The 18,473-nt window shown below is 35.6% G+C and overlaps 2 protein-coding genes across 2 annotated transcripts; one reads left to right on the top strand and one right to left on the bottom strand.

Moving 5' to 3' along the window:
* Positions 1 to 4,128: 4,128 nt before the first annotated feature.
* Positions 4,129 to 6,636, top strand: LOC149019073 (auxin efflux carrier component 5-like). Its single transcript, XM_089153158.1, has 5 exons — positions 4,129 to 4,878; positions 5,006 to 5,091; positions 5,196 to 5,353; positions 6,020 to 6,096; positions 6,548 to 6,636. The coding sequence occupies exons 1-5, from the start codon at positions 4,202 to 4,204 to the stop codon at positions 6,618 to 6,620; spliced, it is 1,071 nt and encodes a 356-aa protein (XP_089009284.1). The 5' UTR covers positions 4,129 to 4,201; the 3' UTR covers positions 6,621 to 6,636.
* A 625-nt stretch (positions 6,637 to 7,261) lies between these two features.
* On the bottom strand, positions 7,262 to 16,267 carry LOC149019072 (alpha/beta-Hydrolases superfamily protein). The gene is made up of 13 exons (XM_089153157.1): positions 15,999 to 16,267; positions 15,876 to 15,930; positions 15,753 to 15,808; positions 13,605 to 13,705; positions 13,368 to 13,437; positions 11,589 to 11,658; positions 10,003 to 10,059; positions 9,828 to 9,895; positions 9,650 to 9,730; positions 9,361 to 9,438; positions 9,007 to 9,162; positions 8,263 to 8,415; positions 7,262 to 7,835 (listed from the first exon to the last, which is right to left on the bottom strand). Exons 1-13 carry the CDS (start codon positions 16,149 to 16,151, stop codon positions 7,758 to 7,760), a joined length of 1,176 nt encoding a protein of 391 aa, XP_089009283.1. The 5' UTR covers positions 16,152 to 16,267; the 3' UTR covers positions 7,262 to 7,757.
* Positions 16,268 to 18,473: the final 2,206 nt, after the last annotated feature.

Genomic DNA, 18,473 nt, shown 5'->3' with positions numbered 1-18,473 from the left:
ATTGGATTTAAATATCAAGAAGTTGTGAAATCTTCTCCACAAATTAAGATCCATTGGACGTTGGATGACCATCCGATAAAGGACTTGATCGAAACTGGATAGAGCACTCTCAAAAATGGGATTCTTCGTTTTTCCTTCTTTGAATAGGATCATTTTTTTCTCTTTTTTCTTTCTTTGATCAACCTTCAAAATCCACTAATTGCCTCAAGCAAATCATTGTTATTGAAGGAATACAAGTACTTAGATGATTCACTACAAACATAGATAGATTTGAATCAATATTTATCATGATAAATATAAATAACCAAATTATTTAAATTTGGAAAAATGTATCTTATGCTCATTTATATGTAATATTAAGGTAAAATAACACAAAACGAATGTGAATACATTTTTTTTCTTCGCTAAAAGGGTCATTTTATAACGAGTAAGAAGTGAATAGACATGAAAACATATCCAATTGACAACAACTAAGCATCAAAATATTGTCTAGAGCATCCAAATCAAGATCTTTAAGAATAGCTTGATAACAAGAGTTCCATAGCGGCACTATCCTCTCCCAATGGGAGTTTGATACTATACCTAAGCATCACCTTCTGAACTCTATAGAACCTTCTGTACCACTCTTCTTTGAAAAGCTTTTAGAGCAATTAATCATCTTAATTTGTATTTCACAATCTCTCTATTCACCTTTCAATTCATAGCTATTTCAAGATTATTATTATAGTATTGGCTTTTTAGCTAAGTTTAGTAATAAAAGGCATTATTATTCGTCGAATAACAAATTTATGTCTATCCACTCTTGCTAATTCTCTAGTTGTAGGTGAGTTATTACTGAGAGCAACATATCCTTAAATGACAATGGACCTAGTGGTATAATCTATTATTTAGAAAATTAAATGGCTCACATTTCTTTTGTTTGTGATGAAGTTTCAAAAAATAAAGAGCAATACATCATTAATGATTGATGAGTCTCATACTATAGTATAGTTTGAATCAGTAAAAGATTTAGAAACAAATTAATAGATAGTAGTAAAATCTAGACCTTCTTTGCAGTCATTGATAAAGATTGTAGGGCTAATGCTTATTCTTAATCCCAATTCTTGTACTTGTTTTATTAGCAGGATATGGAGTTTTATTGTAAGCAAGTTCGTACATAAGTATTTCATAATAAACCCATACTAATTTTCCAAAAATGAATTTCAAAAGCTAATTCGAAAATAAATCTAACTTCTGAAAAAGATATAAACGAAGCTCATGAGTCATGTCTATATCTTGGTTGGCTTGTGCATCATGCTCCTTAGTTTTCCATGCTGCAGTTGAGCTTCCACCTTCATGTGCTACTTCTAACTCAGTAGTTTCTTGTTCTTTTAACATAACTGCAATCTCAAATACATTTAAATACACGCATCACGCTCAAACTTAGATTTGCGATGACAATTTTGGTGATATTGTTTGAAACCATTATGTAGCAAAACTCTTTTTCCATCATTGCAATTGATGTATTGAGTCATTTTCTTCATTGTTGTTTTCAAAATGATAAAAAAAAAAAAAAAAAAAGAGTAACTGATGGGTACTAAGACTACATGCAAAGGTATTAAAGATTAATGAGATTAATATTGTAAAATAGAAATAAGAAAAAAAAATGTAATATGCATGAACAGCATTCTTGCAATGTGAAAGATAACTTTGATGTCATTTTCATTACTGTGTGTTATTCAATGGGAAAGATATATGCAATGGAAATTGAACTAAATAAGCCATTCTCAAATTAATTGAGAAAAAAATATAGTAATTCTTTGGAAATTTTGTTTCCATGGCAGTACCCACTCTATCAAGTAATTAATGTTTTGGTTTATTTGCAATGCTGGTAACTCAACCATGTTTCTATACGAAGCTCTAATAATCAGTGAGTGAAATTTTAGTTTTATATTAAGGGTGTCAATTGGTTGGTTTGTTCATGAGCCTTTCTCAAACCCAGATCCAGTTCTATGGTCTAAATCAAATCCAAATCTAGCCCAATTCTATCAGAACCAATAAAGACAACTTGAACCCAAGTACAACCCTGTTAAGGTTTTCCTTAACCCATGCTAATCTTCCCACCATAGGGGTGTGAACAACTATTATCATGTAATACAAGTTAATTTTTTTGAAATCGAATCTAACTACACATTGGATTCCTCTCTTCGAGTGGAGTTCCCTGGTCAAAAATGGCACCAGCAGGGAAATAAATGGTTCACAAACATTGCAGTGTTAGTGGAGCCTTTGACCTTGACAACCACCAAAAGAAGAACCAGCTGCCAATTAACAAGTTGCTTCTATTCTATTGCAAGCATCAAAGAATAAAGTTAATTTTTTTGTGAGTTAATTTTTTTGTCACCAAATAATTTCTATTTTTGGGGTAAAGGTCACGAAATAGTTTTAACCCTATGGCAAAGTGATTATATATGTTGAACTCTACAACCTACTATTTTCTCTTCTTTTTTCCCCCTCAACTGGACTAGTTTATATGCATCTTAAGTACATCCTTAAGGTATCTTTAAGTACATAATTTAAATATAAAGTAGTGTTTCACACTTTCACCTTTGAGCTAAGAGATTCAAAGCCTTAACTTGATAGGGTAAAACAAACACAAAAAAGTTACAAATTCAAAGATAAAGCAAAAGAAAATATATGGAGATTTAATATGGTTTACACACCAATGCGGCGTGCTACGCTTCACACGTGAAGAAGAACTTTCCACTATGTATAAGAAAAACAGAATAAAGATCTCTCAACCAATCAAATTGGGGTTTTAATAATTCTCTCTCAAAACCTTATATACATAGACTCCAATCCAACAAGCGGGTTGATCCATAAAGTTGGGACGTAACACACCAACAGGCATGGGCTTCTATCATAGATCTCCAGAATCAAGTCATTGGGGTTGTGCACCAAAATAAGTTGGCGCCACTCGCTCTTTAAAGTTGGGTACATGAATTCAGGTCATTACATAATATTATACTATTGAATATTGATTCTTTATCAACTAAGCCAACCTCTTGAGGTTTCCTTGTAAATCTTCGTTTGATCAACTTGCTTGGATCAAATCCCTGACCATTGCTTTGGCACGTCCAATAAAGAAAATCTTACACCATTAAAACAAAATATGAATTTGTTCTTGTAGAAAGTGTTTGTACAATTGAGTTCACAGGTAATGAAGAAGGAAAAGAGCAAATCCTACTTTATCTCTCCAATAGGCATTCAAATGATGTAACCCTGATTAAAGAAAAATGTCATTCTCCATTCCCGAACTTGCTGAGACAAAAGCTTAGGTTCCTTCAACGCATAAACTAGGAAAAGCTAATCTTGTCAAGGAACACACCAATGGACCACAACCATTATACCCAAAACACGTACAATAGGCATTCTAATGATGCAATCTTGTTTAGAGAAAAACGTCATTCTCCATTACCAAACTTTCTGAAAGAAAATCCTGCACTGCTCTAATGCATAAACTAGGAAAAGTTAATCATGTCAAGGAACTACACAAAAGATTACAGCCATTACACCCAAAACACAAAATGGGCATCTTTTAAGACACCAACTAAAAATCCTGCATGAGGAATATATAGTTTAGTGCTTGTGATTCTTTTTTATATGCAGGAGGAAAACCCTTCAAAAGGAAAAAAAAATTAGTGGTCTGTTCTCTTGAGAACAAAAGAAAATGGAGATAGATATTGCATATTTGGTTTATCAAATTATGAAGATTGGAATTTATTCTATATTCTTCATGTGAAAATGCTCATCCACAACGTATATGTGACCGTCTAATGGTAAGAATATATAATAATAATAATAATAACAGGTGAAACCTGTACCCTCCTGGACAAAAGGTGTGGTGGTGGTGGTGATGGAATAATTGCTATGATAACCTTATTCGTTATTCTTAAGAGAGCAATTTGAAGGAAAAGATTATTGATCAGAAAATACAAATTTTTGAAAGGGACATTACCGGCATATGTAGTACCAAAAATGTATTGGATGAGAATATACTTAACAAAACTCCCATTAAGCTTAGCTAGAATTCCTTGCAAGTATTTATATATAAATGGTAGACTGGTGAACTCGTTACATGTTCCAAGCAACTCTTCTTCCAGTTAGTTTACAGCCCTTGAAGTTCTTGAACTAGGAGAAGAGTGACAAAAAACAATCTGAGGGAATGATAGGGTGGGAAGATGTCTACAAGGTGGTCGTGGCCATGTTTCCCTTATATGTTGCACTGCTTTTGGGGTATGGGTCTGTGAAGTGGTGGCACATATTCACTCCTGATCAATGTGGTGCAATTAACCTTCTTGTTTGCTACTTCACTCTCCCTCTCTTCACCTTTGAATTTGCAGCCAATATTGATCCTTTTAAGATGAACTTCTTATTCATTGCAGCTGATGCTATCTCCAAAGTTGTCATTGTTGTAGTATTAGTCTTCTGGGCTAAGTGTAGTAGTAAAGGGAGCTATTGTTGGTCTATAACAAGCTTCTCTCTATCTACTCTCACTAATTCACTCGTTGTAGGTGTACCACTATTGAAGGCAATGTATGGTCAGATGGCAGTGGACTTAGTGGTACAATCTTCTGTCATTCAAGGAATTGTTTGGCTCACGTTTCTTCTGTTTGTGTTGGAGTTTCGCAAAACAAGGAGCGATACGATATCAATGATTGCCGAGTCTCATGCTGTATCACAGCTTGAATCAGTGAAGGATGTAGAAGGAAATGAGCAGATGGTAGCAATATCTAAACCTTCCTTTCGGTCTCTAATGAAGATGGTGGGGTTAAAGCTTGCTCTTAATCCCAACTCTTATGCTTGTTTCATTGGCATGGCATGGGCTTCTGTTGCAAGCAGGTACATATATAAGTACTCTATAAGAAACATCCACACACACAGAGACTAGTGTTTTTTTTTTAAATGGGTTTCAACAGCTACTACTATTTTATCATGTTTTGATAAAGTTCTTGGTTTATATTAACAGATGGAAACTGGAGATGCCAAGTATTATCGAGGGATCTATCCTGATCATGTCTAGGGCAGGAATAGGGATGGCCATGTTTAGTATGGGTGAGAGATAGCATTTCACTTCTACTTATTAGGTTATCTGAGTTTTTAATTTGTTGGAATCTCATCAATGCTCATAAGCTTCTTTACTTATTTTCACTACACAGGGCTCTTCATGGCATTGCAAGAGAAGTTTATAGCATGTGGACCAAGCTTAACAGTTTTTGGACTAGTGTTAAGGTTTGTTGCTGGTCCAGCAGCCATGGCTATTGGTTCCATTGCTGTAGGGTTGCATGGTGATGTTTTGCGTGTTGCCATTATCCAGGTGAGACTCATCCTTCAAAATAATAACAATAACAATTGAGTTATATTGCTACTGGATTAATCCTCCCTCCCAATCTGATCTAAAATTTGTTGAAAAAACACAACAATCGAACCACCAGAATATGGTGAGGAGAGCTGGGGGAGCTCTCTAATGCCTAAGTTAGATCTAGTAGCAAAGCAAATAACGAAAGATAATGTGAAGCTTGGGAATAGAGAAACGATCCTCCTACCATTGAACAAGTTTCCTCTCTTCTTCAGTAGTAGTTCAGCTTATATGCTTTTATCAGTTTATGTGTCCTCCTCTTGTGGAGGAAAGAATTATACATATGTCATTGTTAGTGCATGCTACTATTTATGTAAGTTTTTTTTTAAATTGAATTGTTCTCCTTATGCCATCAAATGGCTTGTGGGTATATTATTGGCATATCAAAAACAATATCAAGTTGGAAGTTCCATCAAATAAATGCTTTTTTTATAGAAAAGTTTGATACTGTCTCATACAATTTTAGGGTTACTTCAAAGCATTTCAAATCTGATTCGTAAATTAAGTTTAGTTTGTCATTATATTCTTTTGATTTGAAATGGAAAATGAAAATTAGAAATATTTAATTTTTTTTATTTGATTAAAGTGATCAGTTTTTTCTATCATTATTTTTTTCTTTCTCAGGCTGCCTTGCCACAGTCCATCACATCTTTTATCTATGCCAAGGAATATGGGTTGCATGCTGATGTCCTTAGTACTGCGTAAGTTAAACAGTATTGATTCTTTGCTTATATTTTCTCCAATATTGTTCAGGATCAATTAAGGAAAAAATTTTAATCTAAGAGTAAAGAAAAAAAAATATAAAAACCCAAAAAACAAACTTTGTAATCAATAAATATAATTGTACAAAAATTATTAATTTCTTGACGTATTTGATAATGATATTTTTTCAGTTTTCAGGTTAAAACCTCCCTTATATAGAATTCTTGGCAAAGTGCAAAAAATGACACAGAGCTAAGAAAAATTTTGACATGAAAGATAGAAAATTTTACTTGTATACATGCAGGGCAACTGAGCATGAATCTGTTCAAAAACAAAATAGACAGTTACTCACACGTTTAAAGTGAAGTTATTTATTAAGGAAGATCAGTTCATAGTTTTTGTTTCTGGCCTTGGAAAGGGTCTGATATGTTTTTGGTTATTCTCTTGCAGGGTGATCTTAGGGATGATACTTTCCTTGCCCATCTTGGTTGGATATTATGCAATTTTGGAGTTAATGCATTGAACGTTCTAGTTTTATGTGTTCCTCTGTACTTTAAAAAACAATTATTTTCCTTTTATTTCACAATACCTGTAGTGCAAATTTATCAGGGAATCAGTTCCTAGTTATTTGGTTCTAACTACTGATCCCTGGATATGACACTGTAATTTTCACCCATTGATCCTAAGCTAGAGGGATTTGGGCAAGAATTCCTTTGGATTTTGTTGGTTACATATGCTTAGTATTCATCTTACATTGCACTAAATATGAAAAATTATTATTGGGGGCCAAAGCTAATGACAATTCTCTAGACATCAAAGTTTCCATTTCTGGGGCCATTATGAAAAATTATTATTGGGGGCCAAAGCAAATGACAATTCTCTAGACATCAAAGTTTCCATTTCTGGGGCCATTAGCCTATCTAATAACTTGTGGGAAAAGTGATCTTTATTTCTACTATGAAATACTGTTCAAAACTAGTTAACCAGCCACCACCTTGATATTTTTTGAAGTTTGCGGTTTTTGAGGTGGATGGTCACTTTCAATAGATTAAAAAAGAACTAGAAGAGTTAGGAAGACCTAAAATAATTTTCAAGAAATGGTGAGAAAAGATATCTATAGCCCGGGCCTTACATCCAACATGCTCAAATAAAGATGACTAGAAGGCAAGGATCCATGTAGCTGACCCCTTCAGTTGGGATAAGGCTTATTTTCGTTGTTACAGTGTTCATCAGAATGCAAATATCAAGTCAATTGAAAACTTTTTCTCAGTAATCCAAAACAGGTAAGCACTAATGAAGCATACAAAAAGCACCATACTAATTTATGAAATGGAAACACATTCTTGAGTTGGATATACAGTGTGAGAAGCCTTCACTAATCCTGTTTTGGAATCATAAAGCATAGGGCAACCATACACTAGTAGCAGTACAATCAGGGGTGCATGGACTGACTTAAGGAGTCTACCAGGCTACCTACCTATTCACCCTATAACACATGTGGGTAAAATATATCTTGCAGTAATAAATCTGGAGCAAGAATTAAGTATGTTCTGTGGTAGAAATCAAGGGCATTTAGCTCAAATTCAGTTCACGAGACATCTGAATCTCAATAAATCAACATAGAAATCAAATTCTTGACTCCTTAACCATCAGAAAACATCTAATGCCTTCTGCTGATGAGTCCTGCAATGATTTGTCCAAGTTCTTCACCACTGTCCTCCTGAACATGATGCCCAGCCTACAACACCAAAGCATTGATAACAGCAGTTTCTTTTAGCAATCACCTTAAGTAATGGTTGGTAATAATAAAAAGTCGACCAATAGGTTCCTGTTTTGTAGATGGCAGTTGCTCGTACTGTTCTCATAACTAAAGAAGCAACAATAAATAATTATAACTAATGAAAACGTAAAATGCTTCACATGCACTGCTTCAAGTAGGATGTAGTAGGACAGCTGAAGTTACCAACTGGGTTTAAGTAGTTTCCTCAGAAACCATCCCTTATATTGCATATTCTAGTCAACAATTTCAAACAAGACATAGCATAGCTGTTTGTGGAGCCTCTGCATCAGTTGCTTGGTTATGATAGCCAGTTCTGAGTTTTATGTGTTCATTTGTTGGATTTCCATAAATATTAATTAATCAGCAAAAAGAAAATGGTTGTTACCATTGGAAGCTCCACCAATTTATGGTTTGAACTCTTGCAAAAATCCTCCACTCCATCATAGCTCAACCAGCGGTCTCTTTGACCCCAACAAACAGTTGTCCTAACTTTCCAATCTTCACTAGATAGTATCTTCTTCATCGCTCCAACATAGGTCTGAAAAGTATTGCATCAAAATCACAATATGCTTGTATATAAATAGCATAAGAGTATATGTGGCCAGTTGTAGGAATATATGTCATCTTCCACTCAGGATATTTCCAATGGTGATAAACTACCATAATACAACAAATGCTATGGACAACTCACATACAATAACATCCCTGACCGACAACAAAATAGTGGGCTCCACAGTAATCAAATTCTTCCCAAGATCTCCTTTGTGTGGGTAATACAGACATATGATGTGCTTTCCTAATGACCACTGAGTGAAATCACGTTACCACCACAGTGCTGAGGTAAGCCACAACTCACCATTGGAATTCATACACCATTCAACATGGTTACCAATCCTCTGAGGATTACAATGGATGAGATAAAAAAATAAAACTACAGAAACAGTTATGAAGTTGTCACGTGAAAAAATGGCTCAGAAAAAGAAAGGCTTTCAAAGGAAAGTAGGAGTTTCAAACCTTCCAAAGACCTTGTAAGGGTCCTAACAGACCTACCCACCACTGCTACAGAAAACAATTAAGCAGATGAAAATGCTGTTGTCAGAGGTTGGAGGATCATTAAACAGAAGTTCACCTTCAACTGCTTTTTCATGGCCCTACTTATGGCATTCAATGCAAATCCTGAAGATCCAGATGTGAGATAAGGTCTTCTGTAAACCATTGCATCCTCCTCCTTCATCTTGTAGGGTCCACAGCTGGTCAATGCTTTGTCACTTGCCCTGAGAGGATCCTGTCATTTTAACAAATGAGTGTAAACCTAATGATTGGGTTAACTAATGGTGTCAATCTTCGGGACCAAAGTCTGGAAAGAAAGAAGGGACACATACAATGAGACAAAGAACAGGAAGGCAGGGCAGTAGGCCTGCTGAGGGGATGAGACTAAGAAGAACAAAAGAAGCAGATTTACTCAATTGCAATGTCCTCTAACCTGAGAGAAAATTTCACCCAACAAAAAGTTGCTGAATATTGACAATGTTGACGGCAGTTTAGCATGATTATCCATCAGCTTTTAAAAAGAAAAACAAAAGAAAATCAGTTTCACTCAGAAATCCTCATGCTTTGATCATTATTTAGATTACATGCATCACAGAACAAAGTTAAAAGCATTAACTTTCAAATTATATCACCTCTTTGACACTCGTGGGAACTACCCTGTCCAAAATATATACGTAATAGATTTTGCAAGTGAAAGAAACATGTCTATCAAAGTCTCTTACAGGAGGATTAAGAAGAATAAGATCATTCAACTTGTCTTGATGAGTGCTGGCATATTTGACAACTACTGGTGCAAAGTATCCCTGCGAAGTATTGCAAAGATCAAAAGTTCTTTTCAGTTTTATGTTACACGAATCCTGCAGTCCTATTTTCTGGCCCATGGAAATAGGTGCACTGTACCTGAACAACAATGGAAACTTTATCTTCTACAAGTTCATTAATAACAGCATCCAAGGATGACACGTACTCTGTATTATACAACTTAATTAGATGAAAGAAACACATTTCAATTGCAAAAATATATAAGAATATATATTTCATTTCGAGCCCCCATATGATCTTCAAAGAGAGTTACCATCCAGGGTATAGTCAAAGCCATACTTCGGTTGAGGCTTATCTGAAAATCCAAAACCTGAAAACCAAGAAAGCATTTTTTTTCCAGTCAGCTCATGATGAATATAGACCAGCAAATACACCCTCTGCCCCCCCCCCCCCCCCCCCCCCCCCCCCAATAAAAATAAAATAAAAAAGGTTGACCATATCTGGTAATCCAAATGGGCTGATTTCATTATGTCTTCACCATTAGATAGGTTCTGGCCAAGAAAGTCAAATGCCAGTTATGTGCAGCTCAAATTTTAACTATGTAGCCTTAGAAACTTTAAAGGGCATACCCAGTGCACAAGGCCTCTGCCATCGCAAGGTCTGGGACGGTCATAATGTACACAGCCTTACTGCTACTTGTACAAAGAGGCTTACTGACCTAAACTTCAGCCACACCATATTGCTGACTGAAGTTTTTCTATGTTTACATTCCAGAACCCGAGCAGATCAAGTGATCAACCCTTCAAGAAATGTGATCTAATGTGAACCCCAGTTGTCATATCTAATGTGATTCCCAGTTGTCATAGTTAAAACCATCTCCTGTAAATTGCCAACCCTTGTTAACACCCTCTTCCCACCAGCACCATGCCCTCAATTAACCAGAAACATAATATCTACAGCAGCAATCATATTAGTGCTTAGAGGAACAAGAGGATCATGCTGGATGAGAGAAAACCACCTCCTCAGAAAGCCTTGGACCACTGAATCCTAACTCAGCATACTACCGACACCTGAAGGACAAGCAAATCTGACAATGCAACCAACATTGAACTTGTGAGCTTGGTCCTTTGCCAGTTTGGGCCGGGCCATAGCAAATAGCTAGAAACTGGCTTAACTTAGTTGTGGCCCAACTCTATAAACTGCACTACAATTGTTCTATAATAAATACGCCAAGGAAGACTTCAATGCTGTCAAATATGAGACATTAACCATTTACAAATAATTTACCATGTGAAATTACATGGTGACATTTCATTTTGTTCTTATCTGTCACTATAACCATGGAATTGGTGTAATCAAACCATTGCCAAAACCAGAGATCAATAACCCCAGCGATCACAGAATAGTATATTAATAGAAGGATTAATTGGGAATCATCAAGATTAAAGATTGAGGGTTTAAATCTTTTCTGCATTACATTAACTCTTTGAAAAGAAACATTTTAGACCTTCTTTGGACATTCATTAATCTTTCAATTGTTACCAATTTTGCTTCCTTTCCAACTTTCACAGAGTTTAAAAGATCTCCAATCAGATAGTTTATGAATAAAATAACATCAAAATGAAACATATCCAATTGCATTAGACTTGAAGCCAACATTGAACTTGTGAGCATGGTCAATAATTCACTTAAGACACACTTTTATGATCATATTGAACACTTTTTCTCCTATTCCGTAATGCCACTTCTTGATGCACGCTTCTCTATTATTGTCATGAAGGAAAAAATTTATGTAGTTAACAAATGATGTTCTCTAGAATGATGAATTTCAAACACAAAACCACTTCTTATGAGCATCTTGAAAGCAAACTCATTGCAGAAATCACCTTCATAGCTTACCTAGCCAATCAAACGCAATGGCACGATAATCTTTGGCAAGTATAGGAAGAACTTTACGATAAGAATATGCCTGTTATCAGAATAGGAAAACAGAACAAGAATTGAGCAACAAGAGTAAATTAATCTGTCCATCAAAACTACTAAATCTCTCCATACACTTAAAAAACATTAAGATTCAAGAATAATAACAAATATTTTGAAGTGAAGAATTCCATATGAAATGCCAATACAATGCATAATTTATCTCATCCAACAGCCAGAAGATTCAGTGAAGCAAGATAACAACAGAAAGTTAATATACCTGTAGATTTTACAGCTAAAGATCACGTGAGTATCTACATGAATAAATCATATTCCATTCCCTTTCCATTCCAAAAGAGAAAAAAGGGGGGGGGGGGGGAAGCTAGGAGAAACAGAAATGGTGGAGTAATCAACTTGTGCAAAGAAATAGGAGATACAGGAGTTCTTAACAATATCAACAGATCATCTGAGTCAGTGAGCTCCTAACAGGTCTCCTTTTCCCAGACACTTAATATTCATGAAATAAAAAAAAAAAAAGGAAGAATAACAGTACTAGAAAAAACAGAATCAGGTAATGATAATTTGTAGTTTTGTAGCATTTCAAATGGAAGCATCATCAGAGGCACTAACTGAAAAAAGTCGAACATTGTCACATAAAATAATAGCATTTGATGGACACGGCAAGATCAGAATTGGTTTAACATAATATAGTAAGAATCTCAAGCAACAGTGTGGTGTTGGTACATGCACTTCTGAGAAATGCCTCATGGTGACTAATATCACTAGGAGAGATTGAAACATATTCTACCTACCTTCTCGATACAAAATTAATCGATCTTAGCAAAACAATAGAAAAAGGAAGACAACTGGCACCACAAACTAAGGATTAGCTGTAGCAACAAGCATGGAAATACTCTGCTGACACTATAAACAAGGCATTGAAGTTCAAATACTAAGAATCTGGAAACGACAAAATTTTTTATTCAATCTTGTATTTAAGTCATGACACGATTAGACCAAGATTTTTTCATATGATTTCACCAATAACATAACTTTTTTCTGGGTTCATTTGTATGATTGGTTGAACCACGAAAACCAGATAAAGCTCATCTAATTCTAATTTTCTTTTCCCTATAGCATAGGATTCGTATTCAGTTTCTGAATGGATATGATAAGTTCCTCCCCATAGCTTGTCAATGCAAGTTCTTGATATACACTTGAATCTCCAAACTTGTTTTGCCACGAGAAAATGCAAGACTATAAATCTATGATATTATTTTCAGATGCTGTTAAAGTCACTACCTGTTTAAGTTGCTGGAGTCTACTCAACCATATGTACCCTGGAGCTACATATGTATCATGTGTATGATAATTTCCTCATTATCTAACTTCAGGGGTTCATGAATTTTTTTTTTTTTTTAATTTATCTTGTAAACTAAATCTTGACTAGATTATTTACTAGTCATTTGTTATTTATTTCCTTTCTGGTTAGTTTCTAATTCTGCTAGAGATTAGATTAAGGAAGCCTTGGCTTTCTTTCAGGATGTTATCCTATTTATATAAAGAGGTGTGGCATGGCATGGTCACACACAGTTTCTCATTCTACTTCTCCCCATCATCTTTATCTATAGTTTTTTATAAGCTATGTTCCCACCAGTTAAATTAAAATAGAAGTATCAGTGAACATCAAAGAGAATTTGACAAAAAAAAAAAGAATCGTTAATATGAAAAAGTAACGCAAGTAAATGGAGATCTCACCTGTGAAGGGAAACCATGAACTAAAATAACTGCCGGCTTAGCAGCATTTCCTCTTTCAATGCAAAACCATCTATTTGACAAAACCACGTATACAGAGCATTTTCAATTGGTAAACCCTGCAAATCATCCATTTCAATTTATGCATACAACGGAGACCTAAGTCTAACAAAATACCAGTACTGCAGGCTTAATTTCATGTGTCCGGTGTCCCCCTAAAGCAAAGACTTCTACATTCACCTGAAAACCTCATCTGAAGCCTGAGAACCAGCACCCATTGTAAGTCCAAATATTGGATCCTTTGCCTTCTCACCACCGCCAAAAACAGCAAGAGCTTGCACCTAACAGTTAAAACAAAAAGCAGTATTATGCTCATATGAGGAAAGGGGACAAAGAAGAGGAGGGTGTTGGAAATTCTGACATGATGCTCATTTAGGCCCCATTGAAACAGAGGGAAGTGAAGTAAATCAAATTAACACGGCATGATTCTAAACATTACCAAAAACTGTTCTTCAAGTTCCCAAAAAGAATATGAAACATAGAAATTAAATCTGACTTCACATTTCAACTAGAGTATCAGTGAAAATATTTTGCACTTCCCAACTTCCCTATATGGTGAACTCTCATGTTTTCATACCATTTTAGTATTCACATTACTCTAGTTCAAGTGTTCAACTGAGCATCCCAACTGAATTTATTTGAGCTTCCTTTTGTTTTATTTTGCCCCCAAAAATTATATTTAAACTTTATTTAATATTTTTCACTTCCACGTGCTAACCAAATGAGGCAATAGATTGAATAAGCACGGGCCCATAGTGAATCTTATACATAGTGTATTACTGTATTCTATGTTTCCAATTAAGCTTAAAATCTATTAAACATATTCCCATGTATCATGTTCTTTGGTTTCAAGTGTGAATACTTGATCACCCAATGATTTGCTCTAATAAAGCGAAAGTAGGAAAGTTAATCCCACATTGCTTATGAAGAAGTGAAAGGACTAGCTTATATATGCTTCTAGGAATATAATGGCGGCATTCATTTGAAAGAGTTCTCTCTCCTCTCCCATGTCCATGAGTGGTTTGGAGATGTTTTTCACACACATGGTCAGGTGTGTCCAGGCTTGGGCCTGGATCAAATAACTTGCAATTTTTGGACAATAGATTTAGAAGTACTCTAGGGACTTATTGTGACTATATCTTTAAGCCAAGGTTTTTGGTTTTGCCTGATTGTATGCTTAGACATGAACAGACACATTCCCTTGTCAATGAATTATTTTCTTCATAGAGACATCCTCATACGTAAGAGAAGCACAAAAGCATTTACTTAGGTTTTCTTTTATTAGAAGGAACATCAAGAAAACACTAACAGAAACAAGGGGAAATTGAAGCAACACAGATACTTAACATGGTTCACAACTAACACGATGTGCTATGTCCACGAGTGAAGAAGAACCTTCATTATGAAGATTACAATGGAATCTATCAACCAATCGGCAAAATTGTGTTACAAAAAACCTAACCGAAAACCCCAAGGCAAAAATCCAAAAATCTCACAATAACCATAAGAGAACATATTGTACATATACACAAAGTTTCAATCGGATAAACATGTTGACCTATAGCATCAGCCCAAACTTTGCTTCCATCATAGATCTCACGAAATGGGTCATTCAGGTTGCGCACCAAAATATGTTAGTGCTGGTCCATCTTCAAAGTGGGGTACAAGAATTTGGGTCACACATAACACCCTAGGGATTGAACCATAGCCAAATGATATTTAGACACATCATTTTGTAGAAACACCTTGAAGGGGCAATTAATCTATACAAATATAGGGTCGATTGGCCTTCTTTTCTCATTCAACCATAGTTGGATTCAAGATTTCTTCTCCAACTTTCCATTCTTTGGCTGCGTTGAGCACAAATCATGGTATCTTTGGGTGCCTTTCTAAGCGAGTGCACTACTTCTAGATAGTCTGACATTGAAGTAGTTTTACCTTTAGAATTTGATTGGCAAGAAACTAAGAGACACCATCGAGGCCTTCTATAACCTAAAGGAGAGTGACCATTTAGCACTATCCAACTCCTCAAACACGCTCTCCTTCATTTGGTGAAAATTTTTATTTAATACATGTCTTGTTTATTTTGGTATTACATTTTCCTAAACGAATAGCTGAGCTTGAAAGTAGTGAGTATATAGAAACAGTGGAAAGAGTTTCTGATCCTTAAGAAATTAAAGCAACTCTCATCAACCCATTATCCACCAAGGGCGGGAGGTTCAAATGATGAATAACATCAATTTTCGAAACTACTGTGAAGTCACCGATTATGTGCAAGAGTGAAGAAATGAAACAAACTAAAAGAACTTTAATTAGCGATCTACTCACAATCTTTCCTTGCTTGAACCATTCATCCGATGGACTTGACCCATCCGAGTATTTCCCTGCAACGAAAAACAACTAATAAAAAGAATCCCTCAAAAGAAGGAAAAGGGAAAAATCGAGGGTTACCTCCACTGAAGGAAAACCCATCACCAATAGATTCCGGGGCATCTAACAGATATCCCTGTTAAAATGAAAGCTGAAATTTAGTAACAGAGTGATCAATCTAATTTAGTTGTAGTATTAGATTACCTCATCGTCTACTTGACTCGATCTGCAACGAAATTCGAACGAAATCTTCTTGATTTCTCGACGTGGAAAGAAGAAACTGGTGGGAAAAGAATAACGCATGCAGAGTTGAGGTGGCTGCAATTGAAGCCATGACACGTTAGCTTGAATCGCCATTGAAGTATGGCGAGAGCTTCGGAAACAATAGAGAGAGAGAGAGAGAGAGAGCTAGCAAGGGAGAAAGAGATAGGGATTCTCTGGTCACAGAGTTTCTTCAATTTTGAACCAACAGAAAACGATGTAATTTCCCGGGGTTTTTCGGTTTCGTTGGGGGTTCGTTGGTCATGATCCAGTGGCGCAAAATGCACCACGCATTAGCTGTGGATCATATCTGTCTGGTTGTCAATTTCAAACAAGCGGACGCCATACCTGGTCATCACCACAATTTATTTTTGCCAATGGAGGAGTAGTAGGATGGTTAGGAACCTGATTTCTCACTAGAGAGGTCATGGTTGGTCATGGTTCAACTCCTATCAGTAGTATATGTAATATCCTTATCCCTATATATAAAAAACGCCTTTGTACTCAAAAAAAAGGTTGTGGTAGGGGACCGATACCAACCGTCCGATTCATCTCCACGAATAAGAATATTCTTTCCGTGACCATGGTCCGTGATGGTAAAGGATAACGCCGGAAGAGTATGAGCTCGACTTTAGTGCTGCGCAGTTATTATTGCGCAGCATTGTGCTACGAGATTTCGATCTTGACCATCTGTTTTTTAAAAAGTGTGAAAACACACTTTTAGAAATGGACGAGATCAAAATTTCGATCGAGATCTCGCTATAGGGACGGCATATTAATTGCGAAACACCCAAGCAATTTTAAGAGAGTTTCAATAAGTAAATGGACTTCTTGGGAATGCAAGAAACCCACCAAGAAATCCGCACAAGAATTTCTCTTACATAAATGGTGCACAAAATATTTTCTCTTCATCAAACTTGACAAAGATTTCCTAAAATGGTCTTGGTACAGTGATGATTTTCTCCTTATTTTTCGAATGAGATTTATCTAATCCCGTTTGCAGACTTTAACTACATTTTCAGATTTTCTTTTTTTGGGCTGAATATTCAAACTCCATTAAGCAAACAGTGAAGGGGATCTCTAGATTCATGAAACCTAGAAGATTACACTTTTTGTATACTAATTTATATTACGTGAATGGCTTTGTCCTAAGGAGATTCGAAATTTTGACCTTAACAAAGATTTTATTTCATACATGAAATAATAATTTGCTTTGTGTTCACTAAAATCACGTTGATCAAATCGTTTTTAATCAGGATGAATCCACATATTTCATTCCACAACCAAACATCTAGATTTTATAAATTATAAGCACTATAGATTTGAGATTTATATAGAGCCCCAAATGCTCTAGATCCCATCTCAAATGGCATCTCCACTCATGTCACCAAACAGTGGGCTTTCCTAACTAGGGCCTCATGACTTTCTTGTTTTCCGGATCAATAGCCCACGACCCAAGTCCCAAGTCATATAGATAGATCTATCTAACTATCTAACCATCGAGGAGTAACTATAAGGTTCAAGTAAATTAATATATACAGTGGGGCTTACTATATAAAAACCATATAAGCGAGATCCTCTCAACCCGATTTTGGACTAAATAAAACCATGGATAAAAGACACAATCAAAATAAATAAAATATTTATATAAAGTTTTAAACATATTTACAACAGCAACTGCATTATTCATGGTTAGTTGCCATTAGATTTCTATGACACCTCGACAAATAAATAGGGTCATTGGGTCTGGATCCGGATTCGGCATCTACTCCAAACACGATTGGGAGGATCCGAACTCCCACTTTATGAATATTGCCTGAGTGTTTGATCAAGCTTCTCAAACTCAACATCATTGAGATTAGGTATAGCCGTATAGAAGGATATCCTTGATGTGCTTCCTATGTCATCCTTGATAGCTTAGTAGTGGGTTTTGTTTCCTCTCTTAATTCAAATGGTAGAATGATTGGATGTATCCCCATATCCTAGGTTGAAGGCTCATACTTTGTGCAAAGGGAAAAGGGAAAGGAATATTTTGGGTTAAATGAGAAAACTTTGTGCAAAGGAAAAATGGAAGGAGGATTGGGCTTTCAGGATGTTCAATGTTTTAACAAGGCTTTTTTTTTTTTTTTTTTTTTTTTAATGCTAAACAAAGATTTTATTAATTATTGTAGCAAAGACATAGTTTGTTAATGTCTAGTATAGCAAATGTTTGTGGATAGTCTATTGATGTTGTAAGTGCAAAGTGATTAAACTCATTGTTGGAGTGTCCGATGTCCTGGGGCCTTGGGGTTAATATGTTTAATATTACATATAATATCTACCAAAATCGGGACATATGTTATTGGCCATTTGTTGTGATTACGTGATAAGAGTAGATCTATCACTTCTTGTTCATTGGACCATATTTCTTCTAGTTGT

The sequence above is a fragment of the Hakea prostrata genome, chromosome 4 (genome assembly GCF_041222555.1).
Source record: "Hakea prostrata isolate BN-2017 chromosome 4, UWA_Hpros_2, whole genome shotgun sequence".
Lineage (NCBI taxonomy): Eukaryota > Viridiplantae > Streptophyta > Magnoliopsida > Proteales > Proteaceae > Hakea > Hakea prostrata.
The sequence above is the reverse complement of the archived record's forward strand: the minus strand, read 5'-3'. Positions and strand labels throughout refer to the sequence as shown.